Source organism: Microtus oregoni, unplaced genomic scaffold (assembly GCF_018167655.1).
Source record: "Microtus oregoni isolate MIOR12 unplaced genomic scaffold, Mior012 000015F_ref0000493, whole genome shotgun sequence".
In the NCBI taxonomy this organism is placed as follows: Eukaryota; Metazoa; Chordata; class Mammalia; order Rodentia; family Cricetidae; genus Microtus; species Microtus oregoni.
In genome coordinates, this window is record NW_024543074.1 from 39,531,723 (window position 1) to 39,544,418 (window position 12,696).

At 41.7% G+C, this 12,696-nt stretch overlaps 1 protein-coding gene and 1 pseudogene across 1 annotated transcript; both read right to left on the reverse strand.

Annotated features, from left to right (window-relative positions):
• Window positions 1-1,371: 1,371 nt before the first annotated feature.
• LOC121456967 (olfactory receptor 2AK2-like) lies at window positions 1,372-2,292 on the reverse strand. Its single transcript, XM_041665546.1, has one exon. It carries the CDS (start codon window positions 2,290-2,292, stop codon window positions 1,372-1,374), a length of 921 nt encoding a protein of 306 aa, XP_041521480.1.
• Window positions 2,293-11,464: 9,172 nt separating this feature from the next.
• LOC121456964 lies at window positions 11,465-12,430 on the reverse strand (annotated as a pseudogene).
• Window positions 12,431-12,696: the final 266 nt, after the last annotated feature.

The following is a 12,696-nucleotide window of genomic DNA, read 5'->3' on the forward strand; positions in this document are numbered from 1 at the left end:
CATGACACCTCTCTAGTCTCACAACATATATGTTTTAAAACAGAATTATAATGTTACTTATACTTGTACTTAAGTGAATAGATGTTTCTATTTATTGATTATTAAACTACATGACAATGATTTGAATATTTTAAAAAGGTGGAGATACTGAATACACTGATTAGCGGTTATGAGCACTGATTGCTCATCCAGAGGATCTGGTGCAATTTGCAACATCCACAAAGTAGCTCATAAGCACGTGTAACTTAAAATGAAAACAAAAACAAAAGGCAATGAAAAAGCAACAGAAAGAAACCCATGAACAAAACCTGTGCACACTGGCTCACATCTTCAATCCTAGCACTTGTGAGGCAGAGGTAGGAGAGATTCTGTGAGTTTGAGGCAATTCTGGTCCACATAAGGAGCTCCAGAATAGCCAGGACTACAAAGGGACACACTAAAAAAAATCATATAATTAAAAGGAATATTCGAGAAATTTCATTGCAGTAACACTAATGATCTCAACATTCATTTTCTATTCACTATGGATAAAACACACAAATCTTCTATGCAGGACTATTCTAGGCCAATTTGCCCTAATGCACTTCTCATAAGCTAGCATGATGCTGGAAAATGAGCATAAAAGAGTTTGTGTAAAGAGACAGAGTCTGTGCTGACAGACAAATACTGTGTTGATGCCTATTACCAAGCAATTAATGAATTTTGGAGAAAGGTATTAATAAAATGGAGTCAGTGAGACATCACTAAATGGCGTGGAGAACAATCAAACCTTATTTACATGGGAATAGTTACACAAGCATCAAAGGAAACAGTAACTTATTTCCTTCCCTATTTTTTTGAGAATTGTTTTTAAGATATGTCATACTATCAAAAGAGATGTACACTCTTAAATAATAGTTATATCCGACAAAACCCAGCAAAATATTTCAGGTTTATGTAAAGTCTCTGTGCACATACAGCTGTCACATACAGCTGTCCTCATAAACTTCAGGAAGAGCTTCCAGAGCAAGAGGTGGGCACGTGCATAGAAGGCGACTATACTGACTCACAGAGCCTGAGAAAACACGGTGCCTAGCATCAGGGCAGAAGGGCGTAAAGTTCTGTGAAGAGAAACCCAGGATGACAGGCAGCCAGAGATCCCAGGGACAAGGACAAAGCCCTTGATCTCCCTCAGAGCCAACATTCAGATTCAAACCATCAACTCCATGTGACAATGGAAGGACAATGTTTCCTGCTCTGGTTGGTTTAGTTAGACAACTTGATGAGCGTCCACTGGAACATCAATCCTGTCGTCTTCCCAGTTAATGTTAAGACCAGCTTTTAGATCAGTCCACAAGGTGACCCAAAGCCATGTTTTCTGCCTCAATATCCTCATCCCAACTGTTTCCTCAGGGCCCCTATGACTTCTTTGTTACGCAGGCTGTAGATAAATGGGTTGAGAACTGGAGTGACAATTGAGTAAAGCACAGCCAACACCTTGTCCCTTGAAGGAGATTGCAGGGAGTGTGGCTGAGTGTAAATGCAGAGAGTGGTAACATAGAACAGGCTGGCCACAGTCAGGTGGGAGGAGCAGGTGGACATGGCTCTACTCTGCCCTTTCCCTGAGCGCATCTGGAACACAACAACCAACACACAAGCATAGGAAGCTAGAATGGCCAGGAAGGGAAGCAGCAGAATGACAAGGCCACTCATGAGGACTGTGTACTCATATTGGGAAGTGTCTTCACACACTAATGGCAGGAGAAATGGCACCTCACAGAAGAAGTGGTTAACCTTCCTCGATTGACAGAATGGAAGTTGAAACACATACAGCGTGTGTATTAAAGCATTGAAGGAGCTGCTGCTCCAGGCACAGGAGACCATGGAGCAGCAGATCTTCCTGCTCATGAGCACAGGGTAGTGCAGGGGCCGGCAGATGGCTATGTACCTGTCATAGGACATGAAGCCCAGCAGGAGGGCTTCAGAGCCACCCAAGGTCCCAAACACAAAGGCTTGGCTCTTACAGCCCAGAAAGGAAATGGTTTTGGTGTCTGACAGGAAGTTAGCTGCCATCTTGGGCACGGTGGTAGAGATGTACATCATGTCGATGATGGAGAGCTGGCTGAGGAGGAAGTACATGGGGGTGTGGAGTCTCCGGTCCAGCCTGATGAGGAGGACCAGTGTGATGTTGCCTAGCAGAGCTACTGCAAAGAGGATGGCGATGACTGTGAAGAGGAGAGCGTCCATCGGGCCATACTGGAAAAGACCCACCAAGATGAAGTCTGTTGCCCAGCTGTGATTTCCCGATTCCATGGCTCAGACTGAACCATCAGAGCGGCCACAATCTGGAAGGGACATGGTCTGATGAGGACTGCCATTAGGGAGAAAGCACATGACAGTTACCATATGAGATACATTGTTCTGGAATAGCTCTAGAGCAATCTCTCCTTTATAGTGTGTATTAAGCTTTCATATGTTGTAAAATGCAGCATGTGTGCATCAAATCAGGGGATCACCTTCACAACTCCTGCTCATTTTACATGATTGACATCTGTAGATTCTTCCCTCTCAATATCTTGGTGAAATACAAATACAAGGGATAAAAATACAAAATTAATACAAAGGGGACGTGGGAGGAGAGATTTTACAGGATTGCAGAATAAATGTATTAAGAACATATTATTTTGTTTACTTTTTTGTTTTCAAAAGTTTAATCTTTTGAATAGAGTCTTTACTTTGATGGGCTGAAATTTAGGTTTTCAATGAAGGCAATCTCTCACTTTTGTGATCAATTTATTATGTCAGAATTGATCAAATATAGTATAATTGTTAATGATTCTTTATTGCACCTTTAGTTTTAATTATATGTAGCAATTAAGATTTTTGCAGTATCTACATAGAAGTTTGCAATCCTTATGAATTAAAATTAACTTATTCACATAAACTTAACATGGAGAAAAATTACAATGGCTTAAGAAATCATTTAGTTGGAGCTGGAAAGATGCCAGATAAGAGCACTGGCTGTTCTTTCAGAGGACACAGGTTGAAGTCCAAGAACACACATGACAGCTCATAACTGTCTGCGTGTTCTGTTTCATGGGAGTCCAATACTCTATGCTGGCCTCCATTGGTACCAAATATACAAGTGTTGCAAAGACATACATACAGGTAAGCACACATCTACATAAAATAAAGTAAACTAAAAACCAACTGATTGACTTTAACTAGTATTTTTTACTCTTTGATAAACTCTGCAATGTTTTCTGTGGGCTGACACAGAACCTGGTTCTCCATATCAGCATGGGGACTCAAGCCCTAGTAAATACTGGTTCTAAATACTCTGTGCAATGGTCTGAAATAGCGCTGTGTTTCTTGGCATTTGTTTGACCTTGACTGAGCACAGAGAGTCATTGCTGAGACACAAAGATGATGGAGTGCTTACTGTGAGACTAAAGCATTTTACAGTTTTGAAATTAAAAAGTAAAAAATATCCTTACAAATATTAAATTGGCTGACTGATTGAGTTAGAATTATCACAGTACCAGAATTTTGTCTGTCATTTTTTTTGCATTTGCAGTAGCCTAAACAATTTCACATTATTAATACATACCTGGTGATAGGTAGGCTCTAATTTAATATGGTTGTAATAGAACAGCACATAAGTTACTTTCACCAGACACTACTTCTTGGACCTAACATAGATTGACTCTATGGTAGCAGATGCTTTTGTGAGTAATAGACCTTCAACTTCAAGATTACAAATTGCCAACATCATGCAAAAATTCATAAAAATTCAGAAATAAAAAGCAAACTAAGGGATAGTAAAGGGTTGGCAAACATTAACACAAAAAATTGGCATAAGATTGTATGGAAAAGATAAAAAATAGTAATACAGCTATGAGAGAATTTCATCCTGAAATACACACACTAAGTGATATAGACGACGTGAGTTATGACATAGTATAGTGCCCCGCTGCTATAGAGAGCACAGAACTTAGAGTTGTTGGACAGCACAAGTTGGACTCTGCCTCTTTTTATTTGGTTTGGTTTTTTTTTTTCTTTTCAATAGGAAGACCATGACATTGGGGGGCTAGGAAGGTGGAGAAAGAGCTGAAGAGGGTTGGAGAAGTTGAAATCCTGAAATTCCAAAAACAGAAAAAAGCACAAAAACTGCTCTTGAAGTGATAATAAGAAAATGGAAAACTATTTTAATATATTTGAAATGATTTTTCCATCTATGACTTTTTTCTTGACTAAGTATTTGTTCTTGAAAAAGACTCATGCTAAAAAAAGATAAAGAATGAAGTAAAAAAGATGTGTGTGTGTGTGTGTGTGTGTGTGAGTATGTTCAGCAACAAGAGAAAATTAAATACCTTAAATACATGAGTAGTTGGAATATAAGCTGTATATAAGTGATTCAAGAAAAGGAAAATAGAAAACTTTAAAATTGTTTACATAAATATATATCACTGTTAGTTAAATAAAATAATAGCTTTAATCCCAGTACTCAGAAGATAGAGGCAGGCAGATCCCTGTGAGCTCCAGGCCAGCCTGCTCTACAGAGTGAGACCCTGTCTAAGAATCATCATCACCATCCCAAGAAATTATCAATAAGAAATGATGTTGAGAATACAGTCAGTTGTGCCCTGGGATACGTTTTCTTAGTGCACGCGGATTACTTAACTTAGCTTTTATCATTGAACACCTTAGGGACTAACAGTTTCAGATTTCCAGTAAACACTGGACAACATTTCCTGAGCCAGGAATTCTAAGAACAGAAGGACGGTGATACAAAGGAGCTCGCTCTCTGAGAACAATAGGAGCACTGAGCAGGACAATGAAAAGGAGCTTCATAGGTCCCGAGTCTATGTAACCTGCTCACAGCTCGGTTCTAGCACTGGTGACAGCTGTTCAATATAAAACCTAGACCAGGAGCACAATTATAATGCCTGTTGCTCACGATGCACTAAAATACTCTACATGAATGCAGATGTAAACTAATAATAACAATCCCAGAAAGCTCAGAGGCGCTTTCTCATCTGTGCTTGTGTGTCTCCCTTTGCTGTAGAATTAAACCCACACACCCCGTAATTTCCCTAACTGAAAAGAAATGCTGAATTTTCCATGGCTTTCATTGCTCCTATACTGATAGTGATAACACTCTCCTGTTTCACTTAGTGTCTGAGAGTCACCCTGGGTGTCAGGTGTTGTCAAGATCGTGATGTCTGTCATTGCTCTAAGGGTATGGGTCTCTCTCTCTCTCTCTCTCTCTCTCTCTCTCTCTCTCTCTCTTTCTCTGTGTGTGTGTGTGTGTGTGTGTGTGTGTGTGTGTGTGTGTTTATGTGTTACTGGGGCTCTAACTCAGAGCTCTTGACAGCCTAGTCAAGTGCTTTGCAGCATCAGACCTTGTTTTCTGACACAGAGTCCTGCCCTGTAACCCAGGCTGGACAGGATCTTGATCTTTGAGCATCACATGTCTTGAACCTGCCATCCTCTTGCCTGTTCTTTTTGAGTGCTGGGATCAGAGGCGGCTGCACCACAGTGCCCAAGTGTGCTCTGACCTTGGGTCATCAGAGGAGTGCTATTCACACTCAGCCCAGCAGCCCTTTCATGCTCTAAAGCAGTGGTTCTCAACCTCCCTAAGGCTTTGACCTTTTTATACACTTCCTCATCGTGTGATGACTCCCACCCCAACCATGAAATTATTTTAGTTGCTACTTCATAACTGTGATTTAGAAGTGGATATTTCCCTTGAGTAGGTGAAAACGAGAAAGAGGTGTGCTTTCTTCCCAAAGACAGAATGTGACTCTGCTGGTCCTGCTCCCTCAGGTGGAGAATTCACTGCAGGACCACACCTGTGCTCCCATGCTGGGACACTGAGCCCAGCCTTTGTCCCTACAACTGTGAGAGGCTGCACTCCAGAGCACTATGTGCACCTCAATAACACAGATGTCCTTAAATCAATGCCTGGAAATACTTCTAGCCTGGAATAAATCTAAATCAGAACATGAGCCTACAAGAAAAGGATGCAGTGTTCTGTGCAGGTCAATGCCTGTTGGACATACCTGAACCAGCAGGCAGAGCTAGTTGTTTCTCAACAATTCTCCACGAGTTCTTCTTCACCTCAGGATGTCACTGGCCATGCAGCTCTCTGACAGCTGAGGAAACATGCGTGAACCAACCTTCTGCACTCCACCCACCTGCGCCTTGAACATGGGGAATGTGGATGGGCTCTTTCTCCAGATGTCTAGACATGGACTGTCTGTCATTTCATTGAAAATCTAATTCAATAATAACTCAACTATGGTACATCTAGCCACTTTGTTGGACATATATCTTTTCTCATGGAAACAGACCTACAAAAGCAGACACAGAAGAGCTCCTGACACTTTGCCCCCACCTAGAGATGGGCACTAGAGAGCACAGCTGTGAATTCCTAAGTAAGTTTTATATGCAATTATGACATATGTGATTATTTTTACCAAAGAAACATAGGAAAGGCAAGTGATGTGCTCTGAGGGACAGATTCTCCTGAGCTGCGTCTTCTGAAGAGGAAAGGCTAACCTGCTACAGTCTCTAATCTCAACCATATTTTAGGAACTATGACTGCACTAAGAATTCAGAAGTTGTTGCTTTTGCCTTATCTAAATAAACCTTCAGACCGCACTAAAATCTTCAGTGGAGAGTGGAACTCTACATAACGCTGTTGTTATCCTCATCCTCTCAGGTGCTTTAGTGTCTCCAATGGTCTGGCTACCTAATCAAGGGTGGAACTCAACACAGCTTCTGTCTCAGCCCTTCTGGGAAAACTATTCTCTTGACCACAATTAAACACACCATTCACAAAAGATGTGTCTCATTAGAGCTGGTGTCTGCAGTTCATATCAGGAAAGCATTTAAAATAGCTTTTGTAATCAATTCTCAAAGTATTTGTTTACATTACAAATAGTCACAGTTGGAAGTGGAAAAGCTGGTTCTGGTTTTGATGTTCATGTGAGAGACTCAGCTGCTCATAAGTAACAAACTGAAATATGTAGACCTTTGGAAAACAACACAAAGTAACAATGTGATATTACAAGGATTTGAATAATCAAGGCTTTGTTGTGTTTCAGATATTGTAACATCCGACCCTGAAAACAGTCTTGATGGCCTGAAGTAGACTTTATTTCTGAAAACTCCAAGTACATTCAAATGTGCTAATACTTCATCTCACCCCATGGAGAGAATCTAGACTGTGGCCAAGTTCCCACTTAATGTCTTTCTAGAGTAGCAATGTTTATTCAGGGGAATTGCTGTGAGATTGAATAGAATGAATTTCCTTGCACACTGAGGTGAAATCCTTCAGCTCTTTACTCAGGGGGAAAAGGAGAAAGAGTGGAAGGCTCGGGCAGAGTGGCGACTGGAATTCGCATCCAGAGGTAGTTGATGTGGATTCAACAACTTGCCTTTTAGGCAGCTAGCTCCTATGCACCTAGCCAATAAACATGATTTCTATTTCCTTTCCTCCACTATAACACATGCTATTAATTAGTTTGGGCTGTTTTCCAGTTTCTAAATAATACTTTATAAAGGTATCAATGGCAGGAATCTTCCAATTTTTTTTGTGAATGCTGGCAAAGAGTTTGGGTAGGGATTCTATGTTGAGGATATTTCTAGAATGTGAAAAATACAAATACATAGTTTGAATCTCATCTTAAGAAAGAGAAAATAGGAGAAACCCCCTTCTCGTGGACTATGCAGTTGGGATGTGTGTGACCTAGCTAGCCATGGCATGTACATTCTAACTTGGACCCATGAACGGAGTCCAGAGAAACCCTTCAACCTGTGCCATGCAGCCTAACTCACCAGTCAGGAGCCTATGGCATTTGGCCATTTGGCACTGAGCTGATCTCTTAGTGATGAGGTAGCATGGCCTAGCACACTACCAAGACAACCTGTATGTGACAATTAGACCTCCGCGCAGCTCTTGGGCTATCCACTCCGGACTAGGGGGTGGGGAGGGCCACCTGGTACCTAGCAGAACCAGCCAGTGGGACACTATTGGTGTGAGCAGAGGTGTGGAATGGTGGTTCATGGGAGAGAGAGTCAGAACAGCTCAGGTCCTGTGGATAGAGGTGTATCAGAAGAAGAGAGAAAGGAAACATAAGAGATGGTGAGGGAACTGAACCCTTGACCAGCAGCAATTCATGGGAAAGCTTGCCCTGAACATTGTCTGGGCTGCACAGAGGAGGCCACCCTGTTGATGAGAGCACAGCTGCCCACCCCAGACTCAAGGATATGACATGGCCCTCCCTATCTTCTACCCCATCTATGATCGGCTTGAGCACTTGAAAGGCCCTGGCCTTCAGACCCAGAGTTACAGGGTCTCCACAACACTGGGAAATACAGGATATCCAGAAGGACCCCAACGTGTACTCAGTGTTGATAGGGTATCAGAAACCTCGAACCAGACCAATAACTCCTTGCAGTGAACATTTGCAAGTAAAGATTTATGGACCAAGGGATTCACAGTGTGACTCACAGCTTCACTCTGCAGGTTCCATGATGAAAGTTTAAACTCTTTGTACTGCATTTTTACTTATTTTTTCTTTTTTCATCTTTTTCACTTAAATTTTGTATTATTGGGGGTGTGTAGAATCAGAGGGCATAGGTAAAGGATAGGGAAATTAATGGAATTTAGATACATGATTTTAAATATACATAGAAAAAATTGAAATATAAAAAAACAGAAACAGCAAGGACGTCAGGACTGTGAGGGGTGTACCCACCCACTGAGACAGTGGGGCTGATCTATTGGGAGCTCACAAAGGCCAGCTGGACTGGGAATGAAAAAGCATGGTATAAAACCGGACTCTCTGATAACAATGATAGATATGAAGCTTTAGACTCACTGAGATAGGATAGATGATAGAGTACTTTTTTTTACTTTTGCAAAACACAAATAGACTGGATAGTGCAACTGATTCTTGCTTGATAACTGTTTCATTTAGATAATTTTATTATGTTAAAATAAATACTTTCCTTTTTGATTAGGGAAAAAAGGGAAGATGCTGTGGGATGATGTTCCTGTACACTGTGACTATGTGTTGCTTTCATTGGTTGATAAATAAAGCTGCTTTGGCCTATGACAAGGGAGATAGAAAAAGGTGGAAAATTTAAGGAGAGATATAGGAGAAAAAGGGCAGAGTCTGAGAGATGGCAGGCTCTAAGGAACAACATACCAGAGTACTACTGGTAAGCCATGGGCCACGCAGCAATACACAAATTAATAAAAATGGGTTGATTTATGTCAGAGCTAGCAAGTAATAAGCCTGAGCAATTGGCAAAGCATTTATAAGAATATTAAGTCCCTGAGTGGTCATTTGGGAACTTGCAATCAGGAGAGAAATGGCCAGTTATTTCAGAGAGCAGGGGTGTATATTGGGTCACAGCTCCAGAGGTTGGGAAAGACATGGCGGCAGAAAGGCACATCATGGTGGTATGTCCAGAAGGTTGGCTGGTCACATTGCATCTCTACTCAGGAAGCAGAGCACAGAACAGGAAGTACGGCCATGGTACATAACCTCAGAACCCAGCCTTGTGACCTACTCTTTTGAATTTTCCTATTGTAAAGGTTCCAAATCTTCCTTCCCAAGCACCGTTACCATCTGAGGACCGACTATTTCAGTGCAGAAATCTGTAGGGACAAATCACTCTCAAATCGCCCTGATGGGGGAAACATGAGGTGAGAGTTTTGAGAAAACTTAGCAACTTCAATCGTTTGATTTTGAGTGAGTCTATGGATGACATTAAACTACACGGAAATAGAATAACAAAAGAGAGATGTTTATGGATGCAATTAATTTTTATTAGAGCCAAAAGAGATATTTCTTGGGGTCATTAAAACTTACACTCTAGTTTTTGGCTTCAGTAACAAAGAAGCAATAATGAACCTTCAAAATTTTAAATCATATACATAATAATGTATAAGTGTGGGTGTGGATTTGTGCACATCAGTGCCTTGTAGACGAGAAGCTTTGAACACCCTGGATCTAAGTTAGAGATACTTGTGAGCTACCTCACATTGGTATTAAGAGATGAACTCAGGTCCTCTAGAAGAGCAGCCAGTACCATTAATGGCCATGCCACCTCTCTAGCCTCACAGCATTTATGCTTCAGAATTGAGAATTATAAAGTTACTTATACTCATACTTAGGTGAATAGATGCTTCTATTTATTGATTATCAAGTTTCATGACAAAAATTTGAATATTTTAAGAATGTGGAGGCAGTGGATAAACTGATCAGCAGTTAAAATCACAGATTGCTCATCCAGAGGACCTGGGTTCAATTTCCAACATCCACATGGTGACACATAAGCATGTAGAACTTCAAATTAAAAAAAAAAAGTCAGTGCTTGCAAATCAACAGCAAAATGCATAAAACCAAACCTGTGCACATTGGCTTCACATCTTTAATCCTAGAACTTGTGAGGCAGAGGTAGGAGAGTTTCTGTGAGATTGAGGCAATTCTGGTCCACATAAGGATTTCCAGGATTGCCAAGACTATAAAGAAATGCACTGTAAAAAAATAAATTTTATTACTAAAAGGAATATTCAAGAAATTCCCTTGAAATAACATTGATTTTCTAAACATTCATTGTATATTAACCATGAACAAAACACAGAAATCTTTTATGGCAGAAGCATTCAGGGTCCGTTTGTCCTAATGTACTTCTCATAGGCTAGCATGATACTGGAAAATCTACATAAAGTTTTTGTGGAAAGAAGCAGAGTCTGTGCTGACAGACAGATCCGTTAATGATGCCTGTTACCAAGCTATTAGTGAATTTTGCAGAAAGGTATTAAAAAGGGGGGGGGGGTTGGTGAGACATCACTGAATAGCTTAGGAGAGCCAGGAAACCATATTTACATGGGAATAGTCACACAAGTATCAAAGGAAACAGTAACCTACCTCCTTTCCTATTTGTTTCAGAATGGTCCTTATAATATATCATAGTATCAAAACAGATACACACTCTTAACAAATAGTTGTATCTTACAAAAATTATTCTAGGTTTATGTAAAGGCTCTGTGCACATACAGCTGTCCTCATAAGCTGCAGGAAGAGCTTCCAGAGCAAGAGGTGGGCACATGCATAGAAGGCGACTATACTGACTCACGCAGTCTGAGAAGACACCATGCCTTGCATCAGGGCAGAAGGTAGTAAAGCTCTGTGGAAAGCAATCCAGGATGACAGGCAGCCAGAGATCCCAGGGATAAGGACAAAGCCCTTGATCTCCCTCAGAGCCAACATTCAGATTCAAACCATCAACTCCATGTGACAATGGAAGGACAATGTTTCCTGCTCTTGTTGGTTTAGTTAGACAACTTGATGAGCGTCCACTGGAACATCAATCCTGTCGTCTTCCCAGGTAGTGTTCAAGACCAGCTTTTAGATCAGTCCACAAGGTGACCCAAATTCATAATTTTTTGTTCTGATGTCCATCATCCCAACTGTCTCCTTAGGGCCCCCATGACTTCCTTGTTACGCAGGCTGTAGATAAATGGGTTGAGAACTGGAGTGACAATTGAGTAAAACACAGCCAGCACTTTGTCCCTTGCAGCAGAATGCAGGGAATTTGGCTGGGTGTAGGTGGAGAGACCTGTGGCATAGAACATACTGGCCACAGTCAGGTGGGAGGAGCAGGTGGACATGGCTCTACTCTGCCCTTTCCCTGAGCGCATCTGGAACACAACAACCAACACACGAGCATAGGAAGCTAGAATGGCCAGGAAGGGGAGCAGCAGAATGATAAGACTACACATGAGGATTGTGTGCTCATATTGGGATGTGTCTTCACACACCAATGGCAGGAGAGATGGAAGCTCACAGAAGAAGTGGTTAACAACCCGAGATCCACAGAATGGAAGTTGAAATGTATAGAACATGTGCACTAAAGCATTGATGGAGCTGCTGCTCCAGGCACAGGAGACCATGGAGCAGCAGATCTTCCTGCTCATGAGCACAGGGTAGTGCAGAGGCCGGCAGATGGCTATGTACCTGTCATAGGACATGAAGCCCAGTAGCAGGGCTTCGGAGCCAGCCAGGATCATAAACATAAAGGCTTGGATCTCACAGCCCAGAAAGGAAATGTTCTTGGTGTCTGACAGGAAGTTAGCTGCCATCTTGGGCACGGTGGTAGAGATGTACATCATGTCAATGATGGAGAGCTGGCTGAGGAGGAAGTACATGGGGCTGTGGAGTCTCTGGTCCAGCCTGATGAGGAGGACCAGTGTGATGTTGCCTAGCAGAGCTACTGCAAAGAGGATGGCGATGACTGTGAAGAGGAGAGCATCCATCGGGCCGTACTGGAAAAGACCCACCAAGATGAAGTCTGTTGTCCAGCTGTGATTTCCTGTTTCCATGGCTCACACTGAACCATCAGAGCAGACACAATCTGGAAGGGACATGGTCTGATGAGGACTGTCCTTGGGGAGAAAACAAATGACAATTATCATATAAGATAGATTGTTCTGGAATAGCTCTAGGGCAATCTCTCTTCCAGCCTGTGTATTAAGCTTCCATATGTTGAAAAATTCAGAATGCATGCATCAAATCAGGGGATCACCTTCTCTACCCCTGCTCATTTCCTGTGATTGACATCTGCAAATTCTTTCCTCTCAATGTCTTGGTAAATACAAAGAGGAAATGGAAGCAAAGATTATTCAGGATTGCA

What these genes read in the sequence shown, in the direction of transcription:
- LOC121456967 (XM_041665546.1), bottom strand. Translation starts at nt 2,292, where the DNA reads ATGGAATCGGGAAATCACAGCTGGGCAACAGACTTCATCTTGGTGGGT.